Source organism: Psittacula echo (assembly GCF_963264785.1).
Source record: "Psittacula echo genome assembly, chromosome: 2".
In the NCBI taxonomy this organism is placed as follows: domain Eukaryota; kingdom Metazoa; phylum Chordata; class Aves; order Psittaciformes; family Psittacidae; genus Psittacula; species Psittacula echo.
Window position 1 is genome coordinate 83,436,092 of NC_137737.1, and position 24,802 is coordinate 83,460,893.

Here is a 24,802-nt window from a genome sequence, read left to right on the forward strand (position 1 = left end):
CAAAATGTATACAAATGCACAACAGAAAAAAACAACAATTAACCATGTGGAGCATTTCTATGGTTTTTAGTCATAAGGATTTTAAAATATATATCCAAAAAAAAGGCTTTAAAGCTCTATTGTTTGGTATGCCTGCAAAATATTAAACAAAGCCTTGAATAAATTTTATCTTGCTGTTCTTCTGTTCTCAGTAAATCCATGAAATGTGATTGTACTTTCAGAAGTTTCAGAACTTTTTTGTACTTGAAATTTTGATGACTGCACTTAACAAATATTGATGTATAGCAAGAGATAAATTTTCCAAGTAAATACATAACCTCTTATAATGATGAACGCATATTAAAACATACATCTAGGTGTAATGATTTTGAATTTATCAAAGTTCTCTGACTGTTGAAAATAAACACCCAAACTAACTAATGATCTGCCTTCATAGACTGTGGACAGCCACATCGTGAAATGAGAATGAATCCTAAGGCTATAACTGCTGCACAAATGTTTGGTCGTCTTGATGTGGCAACAAATGATTGGACAGATGGAATATTTTCAACGCTCTGGAGAAAAACTTTAAAAGCCAAAAAAGGTAGAATGAAAAACAGTTCCCCCCAAAACAAACCAAACAATCAAGCTTCAGGACATCTCTCAAATGCGTATTAGCAGACTTTTTTTTTTTTGTACATACATGGAAGTATTGGAATATTGCTGCAAATTGCTGCAAAAAATTCTGTCTATTGTATAGTCTCTGTTTCAAATGTTTTGTGTTCAAACTGTGTATTGTAGCAAATACTGCTTCACTGAATTTGCTGATCCCTGTCTTTCAAATGACAGGCCCTTGTATGGAAGCACAAGGAAGGTGAGTACCAGTTCCTTCAACACTGGTATACTATAAAAAAATCTTGGTGCTGTCAAGATTTCTACCTGGTCTCCAGGTTCTGTACTAGAAGGGTATGAATTTCCTTTGTATCATACCTGCTAGCCCTGCACATACCATAGTCCATGTCAAATGACACCAGACAATTCTATTTGGGCAAGCATTTTCTGCCTAAAGTAATGCTAGCATATATTCTTAGATTGATACATTAAATAAAAGATAGTTGGATACTAGTGGATTCTTCCTTGTATTGTCTGAATATTAGTATGTGACCTTATCATTAGGCCTTTAAAAAAGGAGTAAAATTAAGAAAAGAAGGGATGAAAATCCTAACTTACGTTGTCTTTCCTAGTTTTTAAGGATACAGATATTTTTAAAATAGAAAATACTTTAGGATTTGATTTTGTTGGTTTTGTTTTAAATCTAGAAATGTAGCAGCCTTGATAATGTAGCATAGCATTAACTGTTGATTTTTCTATTTTTCCTTTTAATGTGAAATAAAAATTAGAACACTCATGTGACTTCCTCAGATTCACTATTTGCAACACTTCTGTAATGTCTCTTATGAAGTGAATTCCAGATTATCATGCCTGAGAGGCCTGCACTGTAGCAATGAAAAGACTCCACATATAAAACTACTTGCCTCAAAAATGAGGTTTGTCATCTGGAGCCTGCTTGATTCATATGCAGCAATGCATCACGTCACCTAGACCTAAATGATAAGGGCTTGCTCTAAAGGCAGATGAGAATGAGACCCTCTCTGAACAAGGGCTATCTAGCAATGCACAGCAAAGGGAGCTGGATCAAGTTTATAAGCAAGAGAATGCACAGAAAAATCTTCCCCTAACAGATCTCTTTTACTTACTAAAGTGATTTTTTCAAGAGTTCCTTTCATTTAATCTCACTACAACACACCACCTCCTTGGAAACAAACAAATGGTGGTTTTAAATAGACCTGTAGTTTCTGTCTTCTTTATGTTGTTTTATGTAAGTTGAAATAAACTTGATTTATTGGTATGTTGAAGACTGGATCCATAAAACTGCTTCAAACTATTGCAAACTGATGACTTATGATGTTACAACTTTATATACTGAGCAATGGATAATTTTTATCAGTGAGTGGTGAAACAAAGTCATTGAAATTGGGAATGGAAATGGTAATTGTATTAAAAGCTAAGATTCTAGCTGTGTGCATGAATTTGGAATTAGTTCAAAACTTGTTTGCAGAGAAACAAACTGGTCCTTGAAAGAAACTAGAACTTCCTCAATAGGCATTTTCATCTGTTATTTATTATAGGTGACCATATGTGGATAGTTCTTGATGGTCCAGTTGATGCTATTTGGATTGAGAACCTTAATTCTGTTCTGGATGATAACAGAACTCTAACTCTGGCAAATGGAGATCGAATACCTATGGCACCAAATTGCAAAATAGTCTTTGAACCTCATAATATTGATAATGCTTCTCCAGCAACAGTTTCGAGGAATGGGATGGTATTCATGAGCTCATCAGTTCTCAGCTGGAGCCCTATCCTTGAGGTATGATAGCTAAGTGATTAGGTACTGGAAGTTTTACTGGTTAGTTATTTAACGCTTCAGTGTTGTTACTTTAGGACCTAATTTTGTGAATTTTTGCTATAAAACACCTTTTACACTGTATAAACTTATAAGTCAGTATTTAATACAGCAATGTTTCTGGTATTAGTTTATACAAGAGTGAATAATGTATTTTTTTCAGAAACATTGTCAACATATTACACTTTTAAAAACATGGACATCTCACTTTAGGGAACGTTTGTAATTCAAGGTATTTTATACAGTTGAAGAACAACTCGGTTGTCAAAATATCAACTACGTGGCAGCCTCTAGTACAGCTTCAGGTCAAGGAAGAAGAAAGAATTTATTCTTACAGGCTGATTCAGGAATCTAGAAGTCCTCAAAGAAAAGCATTTTATTTTGCCTTATCAGTAATGATTTACCTTCTCACTTTAAAGTGATATGCAGACTAAATTTAGTTGTGTTGAAGTAAGTGCTGCATGCAAGTAGTTTCACTTAATCCATGACTTTATGCTTTTAATTTATTTTGGTGGCAGCAGCAGTCAAAGAAAACAGATCATGGGTTTGTTTTTTGTTTGTTTGTTTGTTTGTTTGTTTTGCTTTTGGATAACACAAAACAAATTTTATTCATTTCAACCATGAAACAACCATTCCAATGTCCCTTTCTTGCTCTCCTGCCCCTCCCCCCCCGAAAAAATTTTGTCATAAAATTGCAACTTATAGTTATTTATCATTTGAGCCAAAAGCATTTATTTAGTTTTTGTTTCATTTAACTACTAAATAAAATATCTTGATGGCTCTTTCAGAACATCTTTCTTTAAGTCTATTTTGGATCTTACTAACTTTTCTACTTACCCTTAATATTAAATGAATAGCTGGTAAAGTTCCAGATGTCTATTTTAAGTAGTTCTGCCATAATAAATGGCAAATAATAATAATAGAATAATAAATATAGGATAATAAATATAGAATAATAAAGAATAACTTTAGCACTTTTCTTTCCACTTATCTGTTTCTAGACAGCTTTTTTATACATCTAACTACTTGTAATCAGTCCTAGAGCTTCTTTATTTTGGGCAGTAAAAGATAGAGTTTCAAAATATTATAAAGGTCAAAGTGTATAAAGGAATCACAGAAACATGAAATATTTGAAGTTGGAAGAAACCTCTAGAGACTCTGTAGTTGAACACACCTCACGCATTGTCAGCTAAAGTAGGTAGCTCAGTACTATGTCCTACTGAAATTTGAGATGAAGACTCCAAAACTCACTGAGAAGCCTGTTCCTGCATTTGAAAACAACCACCTTTTTTTTCTCTTATGTTTAAATGGAATTTATTTAATTTCAATTTGTGCCAAATTTTAGTTTGAAGTCTGGGGAAGAATCTGCAAGAATTTTTGCTGATGAGTGTATTTCACGTAAGAAATAAATTCATGGGATGTAAACGAGAAACATTCTGTAACACAGATGAGAAAAAGCTTCTGGATAACTCACAGAAGCAGGTTACTATGTTGAGCTAAAGACATGAAAGAACAAATCCTGTCCTGTGATTTTGAGAAATAAGTAATTTTAACTAGGTTTTGTTTATCCAGCATTGCAGATACTGAGATGCACAATAAAAATGACACATATCAGCAGACATGCCCTCCTGAAATCCCTTTTTTCTGCAACTGCCAGATGTTTCTGGGGTACCCTGTACTGCTACTAGACACTAACACTGTACAGAATGAATCAAACTTGTGTTCAATACATATGAAATTCTTTCTTCTCAGTGTTAAACAGCCACTGTGATTTAAAAAAATATTTGAAAATATTTTTGTGCTACAGAAAGCTTTAAAGTACTTTTTTCTTCAGTGTCCATGTTTAAGAGCCAGTAGGAATTATACATAGTTGGGTAAAGTCTGATCTTCTGCTAGCCAAACACTACCCAACAGGCAGGGAATCTGAGCTTCACACCCCCCCATCCTCACCCCCAAGAAATCTGTTTTCCATGCTCGCTGGACCTTTTCAATTACTAGAGTTAAATTTACTGAGACTTGCATTGGGAACTAAATTTATTTTCTCACCATGCTTTGTGACAGGGGTTTTTGAAAAGGCGCTCATTCCAAGAAGCTGAAATTCTACGTCAACTGTATTCTTCTTCATTCCCAGACTTATACCGCTTCAGCATTCAGTGTCTGCAATACAAGGCTAAAATGTTGGAAGCCTTTGTGATTATGCAGAGCATTAATATGCTGCAGGGTCTTATCCCGCCTAAGGTAGTGTGGATTTTTTTTCTGTATTTACGTAATCTAATGGAGATAATTTTAAGTAAGTCATGAGGTTATGTAGAAAGGAGATTCTTTGACAACTTGGAATATTAATGAAGAGAAGATGCAGGTTTGTAAGGAATTCTTTTTCTTTAGAAAATAATAGCTATGATGTGCCTTCTTTCACATTTGGTTTTCATGGTAAACACTGACGTGTAGCATGCATCAAATAGCATCTTTCCTTCAGGTTTTTTTTTTTTTTTGGTGGATTACTATCAGATTATAAACTGGAATTTAAACAGATTGAATGCTGTAATGGGTGGTTAAAAGTGATATTTACAAGGTACTTTTCTATATTTTGTGGTCTACTCGACATTGGTTCAGTCTCTTTATTGATGAAGACATCAGTAAATTTAAACATGACCAAAGGCTTTTAACCTGATGTTCCTATGATTATCGAGTATAATTTTCAGTCAATTGAAAATAAAAATCTTAATCCTTCAGGAGCAAGGAGGGGAAGTGACTCCAAAATACTTGGAAAGGCTGTACATCTTCTCTCTTATGTGGAGTGTGGGAGCATTACTAGAACTGGAAGACAGATGTAAAATGGAACACTGGTTTCGAAAACATGCAACAATAAAACTTGATCTTCCCTCTATCCCAGAAGGCAGTGAAGATACCATGTTTGACTATTATGTGGCATCTGACGGTTAGTAACCCTTATGGGTGTTATGGGGTGAAACTTAAAAGTAATGTTAAAACTATTCTTCTTTTACAGAATTAATTTAGATGTTTCTTGTAGCTTACCTTCTTTTGTGTTCCTTAGCAAGTATTGTTTTACAGCTACACTTTACTGATGATGTTGTATAGAGCTTTTTCCCTGTTTCCTGTGAGGAATCAGAATGCAGATATATTGCTACAGAAAGCTTCATGGACTTTGTGTGGATGATTTGTCAAGTGAATGAAAATACACAAGCCTTGTCCTTCTCATAATTTATGTAAGAAAGAGGAGTAAGCCTTAACTTAAGAGATTCTTTGATTATGTGATTCTATAATTTTGGTCTGAATTTACAGAGTGGTATTACAGTATGTGAGATGGGCACTGACAGATGAGTCAACTCAGTTGAAAATAAAAGAAGTGATGATGCCTTGTATATCGAAAACATTCATTTCTTTCTTATTAGGTAAATGGGTGCACTGGAATACATGTGTTGAAGAGTATGTATATCCCAGTAGCAGCACTCCAGAGTATGGCTCTATACTTGTGCCTAACGTTGACAATGTGAGAATGGATTTTCTTATCAAAACCATTGAGAAACAGGGCAAGGTACTTCTATATTTCACATCTAAATAGCGCTAACAGTTTTTTATCAGGTTTTTGAATTAAAAATGAAGTATTATATTGTTGAAAGGGAAGAATATTTTTTAAAGAGGGAATGGTGATTCCAAGAGCTACGTTTATGTGAATATGCTTGAACCCTTGAATGCTTATTGCTTCCAGACTTTGTTGTCTTCCACTCACCCATCCTTTTTGTAGTGGAAATAACCATAATTGCAGCTGAGATCGGGTCAGAAGTGAAACAACATTTGCATGTAGCTTGGAGAAAGGACAGCACACAGGGCAGTAGAGTGCCAGACTCTGCTGATATGAACTCCGCCCACATGGGGCAGTTACAGAGCTTATGTACCTTTAGGTTATGCAACTTAACGCACCAAAGCTGTGTCAGATAAGCAGGATATGGTAAATAACACAATCCAAAAGAAACTGAAGGCTCTCAATAGTACACCCTTTTCCAGACAATCAACTCCTTTTATGAATAATCCACTGCTTGGTTAGTTAAATTGTGCTGACTGACTTGACCAATGCAAATATTTTTAACTTAAGGCCTGCAAAAGCCTATGAGACATTACCTGTTTTGTTTCCACATGTCCCTTGTTGAGAATTCATTTCACATAACTTTTCTAGTTTAATTTCGGTTTAAAAACTAAATGGGATTGCTGAGGCTTTGACAAGACACCCAGCTCTTGTGTTTATTCTTATTTCGATGTTGTCTTTGTCTAGGCTGTCCTACTAATTGGTGAGCAAGGAACTGCAAAGACTGTTATAATTAAAGGTTTTATGTCAAAATATAACTCTGAAAGCCACATGGCTAAGAGTTTGAACTTTTCGTCTGCAACTACTCCATTAATCTTCCAGGTATAGTAGTCATTCACCTTTTAATATAATGTGACTGGATTCAGATATTATTCTGAGAATTTGCCAGAAGAATGCCTCTGAAAGCAGTTTATTTAATTGAAAATGAGTACAGAAATAAAAATGCAGCTGTTCAAACGGACTAAATGTCCTAAGACATTACTTAAGACTTCTGTAAAACCCATGTTTTCTTCAACTTCTTCGGTTGTTATTGAGATGTTCTTGGATTAGTACAATCATATCATAGAATCATAGAATAGTTAGGGTTGGAAAGGACCTTAAGATCATCTAGTTCCAAACCCCTTGCCATGAGCAGGGACACCTCACACTAAACCATGCCACCCAAGGCCTCATCCAACCTGGCCTTGAACACCGCCAGGGATGGAGCATTCACAGCTTCCTTGAGCAACCCATTCCAGTGCCTCACCACCCTCACAGTAAAGAATTTCTTCCTTATAGCCAATCTAAACTTCCCCTGTTTAAGTTTGAACCCGTTACCCCTTGTCCTCTCACTACAGTCCCTGATGAATAGTCCATCCCCAGCATCCTTGTAGGCCCCCTTCAGATACTGGAAGGCTGCTATGAGGTCTCCACGCAGCCTTCTCTTCTCCAGGCTGAACAGCCCCAACTTTCTCAGCCTGTCTTCATACAGGAGGTGCTCCAGTCCCCTGATCATCTTCGTGGCCCTCCTCTGGACTTGTTCCAACAGTTCCATGTCCTTTTTATGTTGAGGACACCAGAACTGCACACAATACTCCAAGGGAGGTCTCAGGAGAGCAGAGTATTTACTTCATCATATTTAATGTTTTTATGTCAAAAGTATTAGTTCTCACTAACTGGGTAGAGCTGTTGGTGACTTTCCTCAGATTTCACTAGAAGCCCTGAGTAAAATAAGTGCTACCCATAACAATCTGTCAACTGTGTGCTGTCTGCAATTTATATTTCAGTAAATTACTCATTAAAAAAGTAACGCATGCAGTGCAGCTGCTCTAAATAGAACTATGAATACTTAAATCCTGAACAGTACTGCTTATCCAGATTTCTACTGAGATAGTTTGAGCTATTTCAGGCTTTTTGAACCTGATGGGTATGCCAAGCTGATGCACTGTCTATGTTATAATCAGAAGTGCTGTCTATAGGCTCGATGCATCATCTATCATCTGGCTCTATAGCATAGTAGAAACTGTTAATATGTTTAATATTTGAGTATGTAATTTTGGTCTTATTTTACTTAGTGGTTTTCCTTCTATTGAGTGGACTATAGAAACAAAAACTAGTGTCAGTACCTCTATTTTTATAAAATATATGTCAGGTTTTTTGATGATAGCGGATAGTCTGTTGATGGTAAAGAAATCTGAAATAGATGTGCAAATCTAACAATCAAGTATCTGACAGCAATCTAGACTGAAGCATTGTCTGTTGCAACACATGCGTGTTCAAATTAGTCTGACTTTCTTGGCCTAACTGGTGCCACTTGTGTAAGAAGGCTTTCCAGGCTGCTGTACAGGAACGTAAGCACAGTGTAAGAATGCAGATATTTACATTTGCACTAGTGAATAACAACACGTGGTTGAGTTTTCACTTGGTATAGAATAAATAAAATCTGGACCTTAAAAAAATGGAGTAATGGAAAGATGATGGGAAGAAAAGTGGTGGTAAGGTAGTATTAAGTAAAGTTATTTCATCAAGTGTATTTATGTTTGTGGATTGACTTATCACTGCATGTTTTTATGAAGTACATTGATGTATGCTGCAAAGGTCTTCAAGATTCATGTATTTCAGCTCTGACAGATTGATAGTTACTAGCAATAAATATTAAACTAATAATTTTTCAGATAAATTGAAATGATATCAAATTTATGAAACTGACACCTACATTAGACATTTGTTTTGTTACCAACCTAATGCTGTATAGTATGATATTTAAGGCACTCTAGTTGCACTAGTGCAATTAACTGCAGTAGATGTGCTGTCTAAACCTTCCTTAGTAAAATTCTGGGTAACAAAATCATCAATATGTTTAAACGTTTGAATCTTGTATGAAAAAAAAGGCTGTTTATAACTATGCTAATAATTGCTTTTTAACAGCGTACAATAGAAAGTTATGTGGAGAAGCGCATGGGCACAACTTATGGTCCACCTGCAGGCAAAAAGATGACAGTCTTCATTGATGATGTGAATATGCCCATAATAAATGAATGGGGAGATCAGGTTAGTTTGTAAGAAAGGAAAAAAAGAAGGCCAAAGATATTTTCTTATTTTCTTTTTTCCTTGCTACGCGTTAAAAATTACTTCTCTTTTCTGTCAGGCAGTAGAGGGTAAGTTTCATACATAATGCTTAATTCTTAAAGCTTCTAAAAGAACCCATCAAGTTTTATATTGTCCTGAATTCATTCAAAATAGATATGCTGGCTACAAGAAGCAGTTGAGTGGTCCTTAAAACAAGCCTATATGATTTTAGTGATACTTTTAACCAACACTCATTTTTTAATAATAAATAAAAGAAAAAAAAAAATCAATTGGCACATAAATTTTGATAACAACCTAGCTGTGTGGACAATAATTGAAATAGTAATAATTTTATGAAAGTAGTTTTATGGAATTCTATGGAAATAATTCTATGTTTGCAGCTTGAAAAACCATGTTTGTGATTGCTAAACATGGAAATTTCATCAAAATCTTTGGTAGCAAATGCAAGTATTATCTTGGGCTTGGTTAGAACAACTGGAAGTTTTGTGCTAAAAAGGAGAAGTATTTCCAATATAACAGTATTGGAAATCATGCAACATACAAGCAAGAATAGATTGAAGTATGAAGGATTAATTCTAAGCTAGGGATTCCCCTATACTCCAGGACTTTTGTCCACAAGTATTACCAATGAAGAGGACAATCTAAATATGCTTATTCCTAACAGTGCATATTCCTCCTGAAGCAAATAAGCAGGAATTTGTGTGAGAAAATAATTTTACAGTCTTTATTAGGTCTTTCAAGTTCATAAGTGTGTTTTGCATTTCATTTAGTCGTGTGTATAATATTCTGCTATATAATACCTGATTATTTTACAGGTCACTAATGAGATAGTTAGGCAGCTGATGGAACAGAAAGGATTGTATAACCTGGAAAAGCCTGGTGAATTTACCAACATTGTGGACATTCAGTTTTTGGCTGCCATGATCCACCCTGGGGGAGGTCGCAATGACATTCCACAGAGGCTCAAGAGACAATTTTCTGTATTCAACTGTACTCTGCCTTCTAATTCTTCTATTGACAAAATTTTTGGTAAAGGAAAATTAGCTTTGTATCCTTCCCATTTTTGAAAATGGTAGTTGATTATTCTTTATCCTTCTGTTTATAAACATTATGATTAAATTTGAGGCTTAATACCCCTCTGATTTGTTTCCCAGCATATTTTCATTCCATAACCACTATGCACCTGCAATTCCATCAGTCCGTAGGTTTTTCAGGTTTAGTCACATCTTTGAATCTATTGGTATGCAATGTGTTAGAAGAGTGGCATGCAGGCCATTCCTAGTTGTAAGTGATGATGCTGGAGAGTTGCTAAGGTCTACTAGTGCTAAGAATGAGTAACTAATGACTAGACTTTCACAAATGACAGGATCATTGGTCTCAGGGAAAAGATTGGCTATTCAAAGGCTGGGGAAGATATTTTGATAGAAAAAAAAGAACATTTTTAACAAACAGTAATTCAGAGAGAAATACCCACTGAGCTGGTAGCAGAATGGTGTTAAGATCAGGTGAATCAAGATTTGAATAAAGACTGAAAAGCCATTTCAACAAATTAGAAAAAGGTTTGGGATGAAAAGTGAAAAAGAAATTTAAGAAGATTGTTGCTTTTGGTTTTGCACTAATGTGCACTAATCTTTCAATTGGCAATTTTTTTCCCCACAGGTGTAATTGGACAAGGGCATTATTGTAGTGAGCGGGGATTTTCAGCAGATGTGCATAACACAGTAGCCAAATTGGTTCCACTGACACGCAGGCTGTGGCAGATTACCAAGCTAAAAATGTTGCCCACACCAGCCAAGTTCCATTACATCTTCAACCTTAGAGACCTCTCAAGGATTTGGCAAGGAATGCTGAATACTACATCAGAAGTGATCAATGAATCAAAGGTAAGTGCAGCTCATCAGTGGTTTTGTTATAATTAGTGTATAATTAGTGTAGAAAGAGAGTGGAGAGTCTTCTTGGCATTTCTGGTTAAAAAGTTTTTATTTTTTTTATTCATCTTATTTTGAGGTGAAGTGTTTTAGTTCAGCTTTTACAGTACCAACTGAAACAACAAAAAACTGCTTCTTTTGACAAAAGAGAGTTTGCCTTTCTCTGCTCATTCTATTCCTGGCTGTGTCAGTGACACTAGATAATGGTCCACAGTGAAACACACAAAAATAGAAAAGTACTGTTTGGCATGGGTTGTGGGAACATAACCTTAAAAATAGGGGAGTTAACACTGCTGTTAGCAAAAGGGAGCCTCATACCAGTTGCAAGACACATGAAATAATGGTCTGTGATGGCTTCTTCCCAAAAATCCCCTAAAAGTTCTGACCCCCAGAGGCCCTTTTTGTATAGCTGGCTACTCCTTCTGATGTAGGCTGGCCCCCTGCGTCAGAACAAGTGTACCCTTTTGCTAGCATAAAAGCTTGGGCCTCATGCAATGTGGGGAGGCAGACCTCATACCACCGAGGTCAATGTTGCCTCCATGGGGACGTCCGCTGAGGTTGAGCCTGCTACCTCGCACTGCAATGATGTTTCTTGGAGCTGGTTTCCTGATTGTCATCACATGGTCTTAGAGATTGGTAAGATAAACACTCACCAAAAAAATCCATCACTGTTTCTTTTGCCCTTTGCTGGCTCTTCCTCCCTATCTTTTCCTATAGTAATAAACAGTTGCTTTTTCTCCATTGTGTCTCGCCTCTCTCTCAACCTGGAATCCTCAAACTCTGGAACACTGACAAATTCCAGGTTTTTTTTTTGAAAGAAGTGAGCGGGAAAAAAAAAAAAAGAGAAGCAGTGAACTTATTTTAAAATAATGAAAATATGTATATATTGATTAAAAGTACTTCTCTCTCCACTAGTGTCTTGAGGCTTTCAATCACTGCCTAATGGCTGTTAAACAAATGATTTCTGTCTTACAGCTTAAAAGGAAGTAGTAGTAATGAGTCATTGTCCTGGGTTCAGCAGTAGCAGTCATTTTTTCTCCTTTTTGGCAGCTGGTGCAGTGCTGTGTTTTTGACTTTTGGCCTGGGGACAGTACTGATAACACCGATGTTTTTAGTTGTTGGTCAGAATGTTTAGTCTGACCAGGGACATTGTGAGTCTTATGCTCTGCCAGGGAGGAGGTGAAGCCGGGAGGAAGCAGAGACAGGACACCTGACCCAAACTAGCCAAAGAGGTATTCCATACCACAGCACGTCATGCCCAGGATGTAACTGGGAGTTACTCAGAAGGGCTGATTCACTACTAGGTCGGGCTGGGTATCGATGGGTGGTATTGTATTCTCTTCCCTTGTTATTTCCCTTATTATTATTATTGGTGGTAGCAGCAGTGATTTGTGTTATATCTTAGTTACTGGACTGTTCTTATCTCAACCCATGGGAGTTACATTCCTTTTATTCTCCTACCCATCCCTCTGGGAGGTGGTGGTGGTGGAGGGGGGTTGGGAAGAAAGGGAGGGAGTGAGCGAGAGGGCTGCGTGGCTGACTTGTAGCCTGGGCTTAAACCAAGACAGTTCTTTTTAGTGCCCAACATGAGGCACGGAGAGTTGAAATAACGACAGATCTGACAGGAGTGTGTCTGATCGTATTTGTGATAAGCATTCATTGTTTCAGATTAGTAGTCACTTGTCACAATGCTGATTTATTGGCTCTCAAAGTTGTTGTTCCTGATCTCACAGTTTCAGTATGTCATACTTTACTGATAGCCGGTATTTGTTGTGTTAGTGTTTTTCAAGTGTGGGGCTTGGGCTAAAGTTCTTGTCTCATTATACTTTATGGTAATGATTTGTAATACAATAGAATCATTGATCATGAAATTGATCTGGCTTATGTTACCAGTGTGGTCATCACCTTTATACTTTGGGAGGTATACAATAGAAGTGCTTAGCAATTAGACATCTTTTTTCAGGTTGACCACCTGAGAAGGACACATTCTTTTACCCTCCCAGCCCCCCCCCCCCAACCGTTTACAGCATTGTTTGAGAGTGTTGAAGGTTTTGAATGGCATTTAAATACCCTTTAGACCTGTTTGCTGATTGTGATGGGGATCACCATGTTGGCACGCATGCAGAGTGTGTTTTGCTCACGACCATTTCGTCTGGTCCCGACAGTTAAGCAGAGTCGGGTTTGGGCCTTGTCTGGGGTTAGACGACGATATAGGAGGACCAAGAGATTTTCCCCGAGGCTGGACAGCCATGAGTGGCAGGGTGTATGGGATAGTATGAGCAAGTATCTAGGCCAGTGGGCCCCTCCAGTGCTTTGGAATTTCACCACTGAACAAGTGCAAAATCCAGAAAAATTAGTAAAACACTTAAATCAGGTGTGTTGTCATTCCAGCCATACCAGAAACAGACAAATCATGGCAATGTGCTGGGGCTTGGCCTATGCTTACTGGGCCTTGTTCAACACTATCCAGCCCTTCAAACGGAAAAAAATGTCCCTGGATCTGAGGGCAAAGCAACACACAGCACAGCTACTCCAGTTCCAAGCACAGCAGCTACACCACCGCTAACTAAAAGAACTGTCATGGTTTAAGCCCAGGCCGCAAGTCAGCCACACAGCTCTTTCGCTCACTCCTCCCCTTTCTTCCCCCCCCCCAACCCTGCTTCCGGAAGGACGGGGAGGAGAATCGAAGGAATGTAACTCCCATGGGTTGAGATAAGAACAGTCCGGTAACTAAGGTATAACACAAGACAATACTGCTACCACCAATAATAATAATGATAAGTGAAATAACAAGGGAAGAGAATACAATACCACCCATCGATACCCAGCCCAATCAAGCAGTGAACCAGCCCTTCTGGGTAACTCCCAGTTACATCTTGGGCATGACGTGCTGTGGTATGGAATACCTCTTTGGCTAGTTTGGGTCAGGTGTCCTGTCTCTGCTTCCTCCCGACTTCCCCTCCTCCCTGGCTGTCCTGGGTTCAGCAGCAGCAGTCAGTTTTTCTCCTTCTTAGTAGCTGGTGCAGTGCTGTGGTTTTGACTTTCAGCCTGGGAATAATACTGATAAAGCCGATGTTTTCAGTTGCTGGTCAGAATGTTTACCCTGACCAAGGACTTTGTGAGTCTCATGCTCTGCCAGGGAGAAGGAGAAGCCGGGAGGAAGCAGGGACAGGACACCTGACCCAAACTAGCCAAAGAGGTATTCCATACCACAGCACGTCATGCCCAGGATGTAACTGGGAGTTACCCGGAAGGGCACGTCCTCTTCTCTGTCAGGCTCTTTTCCGGTGGGCGGTATCGTATTCTCTTCCCTTGTCATTTCCCTTATCATTATTATTATTGGTGGTAGCAGTAGTGATTTGTGTTATACCTTAGTTACTAGACTGTTTTTATCTCAACCCGTGGGAGCTACATTCTTTTGATTCTCCTCCCCATCCCTATGGTGGTGGAGGGGGGAGTAGAAACTGCGTGGTTCTAATTTACGGCCTGGGCTTAAACCACGACACTGGCCCAGCATGAGACTCAGAAAGTCCTTGGTCAGACTAAACATTTGAGCAACAACTAAAAACATCGGTGTTATCAGCGCTGTTCCCAGGCTGAAAGTCAAAAACACAGCACTGCACCAGCTACTAAGAAGGAGAAAAAATGACTGCTACTGCTGAACCCAGGAGAGTCAGTTATTCCTCTTTTTTTATTTTATTTTATTTTCATAACCCACCTTTCTTCCAGAAAAGCTCAACATTTTATATCATTTCTCTTTTAATTGTTTTAAGGAAAAGTCATTTAGTGTTTTCAGCACTGAAACATGAAGTGTTGGAAAAGCAACATTTATGGTAATGATGGAAAATTTGTTATACACTTCAGTTATATAATCACTTCATGTTTAATGTACTTACCTTGTTGTTGAATAAGCTCCTGAATACTACTACATCTAAAATTTGTATTTTAGAATTTATTTTATTTTCCAAAACCAAAAATATTCAGCATAACGATTATGTGTATAAATTCTAAATTAATTCTTTTACAAGTATAAGAAACATTTGCTCAAAATTTGTTTGTATAAATTTACATATTAGTTCTGAGACTTGACGTAGATGTGTCATTTGTACAAAGTGCTGGAGGTTTAAACAAGATGCCTTCAAAGAGTACTTGGAAATTTTTCTACTACTGTGTAGTAATAGTGCAGGATCAAAACCTGTGCTGCCAGGATTAAGAACCTGGCAAGTTTTCCTTCTCCATCCTCTGACCAAACTGAAGGACTGTAAAGGTATATTTGGAGAAAGAATAATATGAGCAATTATGCCTTTTTTTTTTTTTTTTTTTTTTCCTCCCTCCTCTCTACTTCGGATATACTATTGGGACTGACATTTATGTTTGGGATGAAATTATTCATGCCATGATGATATGATTTCCACCCACCTTCTACTTAATGACCAGCTAAAAAAGTGGTTGATAAGTGCATAAATATATGTTAACAAGTATAGATACGGTTTTAGGGCTAGGGAAGTAAAATCTTAATTTGGTAAATACATTTCAGTTCAGAATGCTAGGTTAAGGCTTCTTGCACATTAGCTGAAAGCAAGCTTAAATACTGTTGGTCAGAATGAGAAGCTCAAGGTATCTCTCCTACATAAACGCCAACATACTACCATTTCTTTTCTAGCATTAGTATGATTTTAAAATAAAAATGTCAAACCGAATTTTTTTATATATATATGTACAGGTGCTGATAAAACTGTGGAAGCATGAGTGTAAATGTGTTCTTGCTGATCGTTTTACAACTTCGGAAGATGTAAATTGGTTTAACGCAGCTGTGGTAAAACTTATTGAGGAGGAGTTTGAAGAATCAAAAGCATTGCTGGATTCTGACGTTGATGCATTCTTTGTTGACTTCTTAAGGGATGGCCCTGAAAGAACTGGTAAAGTTTGGCTCTAATAACCATGGAGATGGCAAGAATAGGGAAGGGGATATGATAAAATAGACACTAGTAGAAATATGTCTTCAAAAATGCCTAGTAAGTTTATGCATTAAAGGTGGTTGTTCTGTCTCGTGACTTTGAAGGTAGAAGGTAGTCTGTTACCAGCTGTGGCACATCTTCATATTAATAGGATTCTTAAGTCCATATTTATATCCAGGTTACCTGTATCAGAGAGCCTTGCTTCCATTTCCATCAATGTGGTAGGTAGAAAGAACTGTCAAATAGTGAGCAAAAGTATAAATTATTCTAAAATGATGAAAGAGTATTGTATGAATTACTTGAAGTGATAGGGTTGTAGTGCTAGATAAAGAATAGCACTCTAACTACTATCCTCTGGAAACCTGGTAAAAGAGTATTGGCTCTGGGCTAATCCCGTATTTAGGAAACACTTGATACATGATTTTGTAACAAGTGAGTATTATTTCAAAATCTCCTGAATGTTACTAAAACTTTTTGAATTACCCATATGGCTTACAACAATGTTTTTGTGTCTTTTAAATGAAAACACTGTGTCATTAACCTTGCTAAATGACCTGGGGATATTTGTTACTTCATGAAAAAGAACAGAAAACATTTTTTTTAGGTTCTGGGGAAGGTCATTAATTTAAACTATTGGATGATTCAATTATCTGTAGTCATGTCACTGTAATGGTGGATAGTGGAGGCAATAAAAGGTTGGCATGAGTGATCGAAAGCTATTTAAATATCTTCTTGGATAATTGCAGTAGTCAGAAGGCAGTGACAAAGGAGAGTAAAGAATAGGAAATGTTTGATTGGAAGAAATAAAATAGAAGCAAAAAACAAAGTGGTATGAGAAAGTAGTAAAATACATCCTTAAATCCATCCAATAGTGAAGTACTGGAAACCATTGTTTTGAACTGAAAAGTAAGTGCTAAAAGAAGCATGTATTTTTCCAATTAACTTGCTTCTTGTTTACACTTTAAATGTACCTGCTGTGTAATGTGCCATTTAGCATGAAACTTTATCTAACCCTCATTTAGAAAGGGTGTGTTTTGTCCTCAATATGTTTGTCAGAGCCTTGAGAACCTCTTCCTGTTTTGGCTATAAGTGAAAAGAATAACAAGTGTTATTTTGTTTTAATTGTCCTTTTAATGGAATTTAGTATTGCTTATTATGATAGAAGTGTAAGAATGGGAACTGGATTTCTGAGCTCTTAAATATTTAAAAAATTACATCTGACATCAGTTTCCAATAACCCTCTGCTCAAGTTAGTGATACGTTTACTATACTTCCTCTGTCTTTGGGTTGTTCAGTAATAACATATTTGTCCCTGAGATAAATACACAAAGACTTGAAATTAAGTACCTCAAACATTAACTTTTAGATCTTAGCTTCACAGAAATTTAGTTGTGCTAATGTTCTTTAGACCATCAGAGTGTTCAAAGGTGTTTTTTATCAGTTTTGCCATTGTTATTTAATGCTTGTGATTCTGTATCTTGAGACTATAAAAACATCACCCCAATTTAACTCTTTGCTGTATTCCTTAATAGTTTCCCCTCAGTAGCTGAGTTGTTTAAGTGTCTTATTCAACTTGTAAGAAACCTATTTCCACCCAGAATACTCCTTTTCTTTAACCAGTGTTTTTGCAGGTTAAGATAAGGAGTTGGTTAATTTTATTAGATCTAAATCTAAAAGGGTGTTCATACATGCAGAAACAATACAGAACTGGAGAATTCTAAAATTAAGGTGACTTCAGGCATACACAGAACGCAATACAAAGGACAGCTGAGTGATAATTAACAACCAATTTATTTTGAGAGGTTTGGTTTTTCTATAGTAAGAAAATAGTATAAGTATAATAATAATAGTATATAATAATAATAATAGTATAATAATAATTAGTAATTAAATTAGTAATTAAAATTAGTAATTAAATTAGTAATATAATAATAGTATAAGTATAATAATAATAAGTATAGTAAGAAAAACCCCATTAGAATGGGGTTTTGGTGGTGGCTTTTTTTTTTTTTTTTTTTTGTTGGTTGTTTTGGGGTTCTTTTTGGACCACTGCCAATTTGTAAAAGCAAAATGTGCAAGAAGGAAATGGAGAAAAAATCAAAATGAAAAAAATGTTGTAGATACTATTCTAAATACAATACAGTTTGATTGCTTTTTTCCTGCTTTTCTTGCCCCTTTTCTTCCATTTCCACTGGCTTCCAGTGCTTTACTAAGAATTAGGGAAATGTTTATTTTGCTGGAAGGACTTTATTTTAATTCCATCTGTTAGAAATAATACTGTGATTAATATATATATTCGATAACTAAGAGGAGGCTTAGCAAAGCTGATTGTTAGTAATGACTGACCTATGGTAACTCGTAACTGGAAAAATAAATCCTGCAGCATATAGATCATGAAGTCTTCAAAATAATGAAGTTATTTGTATGTAAATAAAAGAGAAATTGTATTGTTTCTACTAATTTTTTGAGAAAAAAAACCCCAACCAACTAATCAAAAACCATGATGTCTGCTTGTGGCACTCCTCCAGTGAAGTCTGTCAGTTATTTCCTGATGATACATGGGCTGTATAAGCAGTGAGATGGATTGAAAATTGGCTGAGTGGCTCTGCCCAAGAGACTGGAAGAAAGACTAGCAGAAGACTAGAAACCTGTAGTGTACCCCAGGGGTTAATACCGAGTACAGTCATCTTCAGCATCTTCATTATTGATCTGGATATGGAGCAGAACATACCTTCAGCAAGTTCCCAGATGACGCAAAACTGGGACAAAGAATGGATGATATGTCAGAGGTTGTGCTGCTGTCCAGAGGAACCTTTACAAGAATCTTGTAAGGTTCAACAGTGGGAGGTGCAAATCCCATGCATCAGTATATACTGGTGGTCACTAATCTGGAAAGCAGTTTTGCAGAAAAGGACCTGAGGGTGCTGGTTGTCACCAAGTTGAACAAAAGACACTGATGTGTCTTTGAAGGGAAAAAAAAGGTTAGTGGCATCCTGGGCTGCATTACAATGTTGCCAGCAGGTCAAGGGAAGCGATCCTTACCTTTTATTCAGCACTGGTGAGGCCACACCTGGAGTGCTGTGTCCAGGTTTGTGCCCCCCAGTACAAGACAGACAGGGACATACTGGAGACAGTCCAATGAGGAGCCGAAAACATGGCTAAAGGACTCTTGCATGAAGAAAGGCTAAGACAGCTGGGACTGTTAAGCCTGCAGAAGGGAAGGCCTAGGGAGATTTCCTCAATATGTATAAATACAAAAGGAGAACACAAAGAAAGACAGAGCTGGGCTCTTCTCAGTAGTGTCCTTTAAATATGATTAATGCTTATGAATGGAAAGATGAGACAGTGGTACTATTTCCTCGTTTCCTTTGGGTGGTGAGGATTTAAAAATTCCTTGTTGCTTTCAGATAATTTGATGAAACAAATGTGTGCATTTTCACAGTGAATATACTACTTTTTGGTGTTTTTTTTTTTTTTTTTTTTTTTTTTTTTTGAGGTAATCATTCACTTTGGTAGGGTTTTGTTTTTTGGTTTTTGTTTTTTGGTTTTTTTTTTTCCATTAGTGAAATCATTTAATCAAGTCAGAGTGTTTTTCTTTCAGAAACTTTTTTAACTGCAGTATTTGTTTACATTGATTCTCTGGGTCTACATTTGCTTCTAGCATTTAAGTTAATTTCATTTTTTCATCATTCAAATTTCAGATGTAGGGAAAGAAGGCTCCTTATTTTTTTTCTGGTTTTGTCTTTGAGAATCAAGCAGCTGAACTTGTTCCTTGTAGGCAGGGTATAGGCAGCACTCTCATATATGCATTTAATATGTAATGTTATGTATAATAATCCTGCTTCTGGGTGATTAAAGAGAATTTTAATTACCTTCACTTACTCATTCCCACATAGAGCCTTTGACAATCATTTAAACTGTTAAGATTTTATTACCTGCTTTTTGTTGTAGGTGAAAAATCAGAAGTTGTTAATTTGGATATTCCCAGAGTATATGAGCCAATTTATTCCTTTCATCAGCTGCGGAATCGTTTAAATAAGTTTTTGCATGCATACAATGGGAATGTCCGTGGTGCTGGGATGGACATGGTTTTCTTTGAGGATGCTATGATTCATTTAGTCAAGGTACAGACTTACTAGATTGCCATTTGTTGTTGTTCATTTGCTCTCATCACCTATGAGTGGAGGTATCCACAAATCGAGGTAAATTACTTCTAAAACTGAAGCAAGTTATTTATTGTGAGCAAATATTTTGTCTGTCACTCTAACTAAAACTCAGCTTTTCTGAAAATATACTGGATGGAACTATTCTTTTATAATTTTATTTTGTGTCTCGTGAGATCCTCTTCAATATCCTAACACTATTTCAGCTTTTCTTCCCCTAATTCTTCTGAGAGCCCTTTCTCTCTTTGGAATGAGTCAAATGAAATTCAGGTTAGAACACAATTGGTTGTTTATGAAGGAGCAGGCACAGCTGAGTATAAATAAAGGTAGTCCAAATTTCCTTTGTAGATAGTGTGTTTACTTACTTTAAAATTCCTTTGAATGTGAATTGGAGCTGACCATAATTTTTAGTATAGCACAGCTTGATATGATTGTCAACATAGAATAGGCTTCATACAAAGAAGAAGCCTTTTTTTTTTTTTTTTTTTTTTTTTTTATAATTATTATTTCTCAGTTACACCATGACATTATCATAGAATCGAATGGTCTGGGTTAGAAGGGACCTTAAAGATCATCTAGTTCCAGCCCACCTGCCTTGGGCAGGGGTGCCTCACACTAGACTATGTCGTCCAAGGCTGTGCTCAACCTGGGCTTGAACACTGTCAAGGATGTAGTATTTACCACTTCTTTAGGCAACCTATTTCAGTGCTTCACCACCTTTACAGTAAAGAACTTCTTCCTTATATCTAACCTGAACTTCTCCTGTTGAAGTTTAAACCCATTACCCCTTGTCCTATCACTACAGTTCCTGATGAAGATGCCCTCTCCAGATAGGCCCCTTCATATATTGGAAGGCTGCTCACACAGCCTTCTCTTCTCCAGGCCGAACAGCCCCAATTTTTTTAGCAGTACTGCTTATCATAAATTATTAAAAACTGAATATTGGATTGTACCTTCCTAGCAGTATAATAAATATCAAAGCAAATAAAATTTAATTATAGTTGACAAACACATTGCATCTTCAGTTTTCAAAATTTTGGCTATGGATACTTGTAATTTCACAAAATTAGTCCCTTTCCTTGAAGGTCTTCCCTCCAGAATGGATTGTGTTCTCCCATGGATTTCTTTAGGAAAATTTTTAAAGCTAAGAAATATCTTACTCAGACAATAAAGTGCAACCTGCCTATTTACTCTGCTTGCAACAGCTAATAGCCATAATTGAAGTGATCAGTAATATTCCAAGGGTGCTGTGCAAATCTATTTTCTTTCTCTGATTAAATACTAAGTATGCTTATAGTAAGCCTTCATACTTGTTTTTACTTTTGCTTATAAAACATTAACTTCTGAAAAATAACTAGTACATTGCCCTCAATACATAAAATATATGGGTTTACAATTGCAGAAATTGGCATTTTTCAAGCTTTTACAAGCGTGAAAAAAGTACATTAGAGAAAAGGCAACTAATTAAGTATCCCAGGCTGCTTATTAGCATGATGTAACTCTGGGGGCATCAGATGTTCAAGATAATAAAGAGAACAGAAGCCAATACCTTGTGTCATTACTTGTGCAGAAGAGATCAGCTGCTAACCAGCTGGTTGGTATTACCTTGCCTTTGAGGGTCAAGTGGCTCCGTGCTGTTCTGGAAATTAATGTAGGTTTTTCTGTATGTTATGAGTACCTGTCCATGTGCAACTGATATGGTATGGAGCAAGTTTGTCCTGTGCTTAAAGGCATATTTTCTCAGCAGCATCTAGCTATTTCCAGATTTCTTGGCATTGTTTTGCCTGTGGACACTGGGGTAGGTGCTGCATGCAGTTCACAGTGCTGAATTTTTTTTTGCTCTGAATTGCAAAGGGTGTTTTTGTTTACCTTGCACTGTTCTAAATTGAAATGTGGAGCAGGAAGTAACTGCTGCCTTTTAAAAGAAAAGGAATAATGAAATGGAGAAGAAAGGGAGATGTACTTGGGAGCTGTTCTACTGTTATCAAATATTTATACTGATACAGTGCATTTTTATAATCAAGAAAACTAGAAGCTTAAGAAGTTTGATTATAAAGGCAGTATTATTACCTGCTGTAGAGAATACGGGAGACTGTTTGTCCTGAATTTAATATGCCTGAGACAGCTTGTCTTCCTGGTCACAATGAAGGGGTCTGGAGAAATGAGTCTTACTAAATCTGTTAAGAGAGTACAGTGTTGGGAAAATTATTTCCTTCCCAATTTTTATAATGTGTCATGCTATGTCAGCACATCACTAACATAACACAGTTGAGATTTACTTGTGCTTTGTAGAAGTGTGAGATGTAATTCCGCTATTAATCGAAAGCTCATAGGGATCGTATCAAGTGGTTGTTATACTATTGAATGGTTTAAAGAAAATATTGCCAAGTGGAAATATCCAGAGAATATATTAATAATAATATAGATTCCGATAATGAAACCTTGAAAATTTAATTTGTTCTACATTTCTAATATAAATACATTACTGAAGTAGCATAGGATTTTTAGGTGTGTAAGTTTTACACATTGTAGCAATAAACGACTGATCTTACACAGATTTCTCGGGTGATTCGCACTCCTCGTGGAAATGCTCTTTTAGTTGGAGTTGGTGGATCAGGAAAACAGAGCTTGACAAGATTGGCATCTTTCATAGCTGGCTATGATACATTCCAGATAATGTTAACAAGGTGAGCATTAATAAAAATGTAAGTAGATAAGTACTTTGTGTTTAAATTCTTCCTAAACATGAAACAGGCTTCCAGTCTCTGCAGTGTGAGAAAGAACAAGCTAACACAGGCTGAGCAGTGTTGCCTAGAGTGGAAAGATGTGAAAATCCTTACAGACTTATTAACTTTGCTTGATTTAAAATTATAGAACCATTCTCCAATTCTGTATTTTCTACATTAAGTCTGAGCTATTACTATCTTTGGAATAATAAACTGTCTTGTGTGTTTCACAGAATGGGAAGGACTATTCACAGTGTCAAGTTACCTTTATGTCTTTTTACACAGTACACTAAACTGTACTGAAAGTAGTTGTAGGCAGCATCTATCCATAATGCCTTTATGAGTTTATCTTGTAATATTTGAAATAACGCCTGTGTGAGGAGGTGAAATCCTCATCCCTGCCCATTAATTTGGTAGCTCTCATGTATATGTCAGTATTTTGGCAGTCTTTTCCAAGTGTATCTTGCTTTATTTAATACTGTTCAACCAAATGTGGTTTCTTGCAGAATAACTTATGAAAGATATGAAAAAATAAATTGTATTATGAAAAAATAAATTGTAACTCCTCTGAATATTTTAGAATGGGTGCCTCCCAAAGTGCCTGTAGGACAAGTAAATGTGCAGAAAATATTTTCGGCGCTCAAATATGGTGTCATTGTAGAGAAGCTAAATTTTTTTAATTCTTTTGCAGTAGTGTTGGCTGCAGCAGAAATTGTAGATTCACATGTAGGAATGCCTTCTGGTGAGGATCTTGTTGAGAAATAAGAATGACTTCAGGAGAGATTACAGTACAGTTCACAAAAGAAGCAGTAATAAATTGTTGTATATCATTCACAAAGACTTATGAAACCTCTAGAGGGTGAAATACTGAAGTGGTGTGTAGCTTTCTACTTTAAGTTGCCAGAGGATCTATATAAAGCCCATGAAAAAAAAGAAAGTCCACAAAAGAACTGGGGAATCCTTGCACCTGAAAGCTTGTAAACCTCATGTGTGCGTCAGATGAATTCAAGAAGCTATCATAAAGAACAGACTGAGTAAAGATTTGAGTAAACATGATTTTAGGGAAGACTCATCAAAGATACTGACAAAACATAATCCTGCCTTGCAAACCACTTGAAGTTCTCAAGGTGTAGTTCTCCAGGCTCAACAAGCAAGTGTAGAAGTGTAATCAGAATCCCATCTGATTGATAGGAGTTTACTCTGTACTTTTCTAACCTTATTTATCTGAAACACATTTAATAACTTGTGCCAAAATGCCTCTGGGAAAAATTTTGAATCCTTTTTGGATAGACATTTTATTTTCCCTCTGTTAATTGGTGAGTTGATAATAGTTGATAGAGTTGATAGAAGATAATAGTTGTAAGATTTTAAATGGTTTCATTTAGTTCACCAAGGTAGATGATAGTCATAGTGCTTACTCAACTTTAACTTGAAGTATGTTTTTCGGGTTAGTACTTTTGTCTAATTTTGAGTAATTAAATTAATAACTCTTCCAATCATTATTTTGCCCTGCAGCTGAAACAAAAGCACATAGAATATTTGTGTCTTTTCTGTGTCTATTTCTAATATTAATGGTGTCTTTGAATTTGAAGTGTCTTATTTACAAATACATGTATGGAACCTTATCTTGGTGATTGTGGCATCTTTGTGGAAATGCACAAAAATTATCTTCTTAATCATCAAGATAAATATTGTAAATCAGTTGTATTTATTTCCTGAGCTCCTCTCTAGTAATGAGCAGCTGCAATGCAGGTTTTGATATTTGAGGTCATCCATGAGATCATTGTGGTTACACAAGAAACTCTTAATGAAGTTGCATGCAACCACTTCTCTGTTTTAATTCCCAGTGGGCATCCTAGAAACCTCAGCTTTTATTGCAATCCTTTATGCGGCCAGAGAGATCATTCC

General features: G+C 36.5%; 1 protein-coding gene across 1 annotated transcript in view; it reads left to right on the plus strand.

The window, feature by feature from the left end:
- Nucleotides 1–24,802, plus strand: part of DNAH5 (dynein axonemal heavy chain 5) — a gene marked incomplete at both ends in the record, with an annotated part of 118,037 nt that overhangs the window by 57,137 nt on the left and 36,098 nt on the right. The window contains 12 exons of the mRNA XM_080639444.1: nt 437–583; nt 2,169–2,410; nt 4,508–4,684; nt 5,180–5,384; nt 5,860–6,002; nt 6,738–6,872; nt 8,958–9,080; nt 9,935–10,148; nt 10,779–11,002; nt 15,771–15,966; nt 19,957–20,129; nt 22,725–22,855. Of these exons, the coding sequence (XP_080495570.1) occupies nt 437–583; nt 2,169–2,410; nt 4,508–4,684; nt 5,180–5,384; nt 5,860–6,002; nt 6,738–6,872; nt 8,958–9,080; nt 9,935–10,148; nt 10,779–11,002; nt 15,771–15,966; nt 19,957–20,129; nt 22,725–22,855 (2,110 nt within the window). The remainder of the gene's footprint in view (nt 1–436; nt 584–2,168; nt 2,411–4,507; nt 4,685–5,179; nt 5,385–5,859; nt 6,003–6,737; nt 6,873–8,957; nt 9,081–9,934; nt 10,149–10,778; nt 11,003–15,770; nt 15,967–19,956; nt 20,130–22,724; nt 22,856–24,802) is intronic.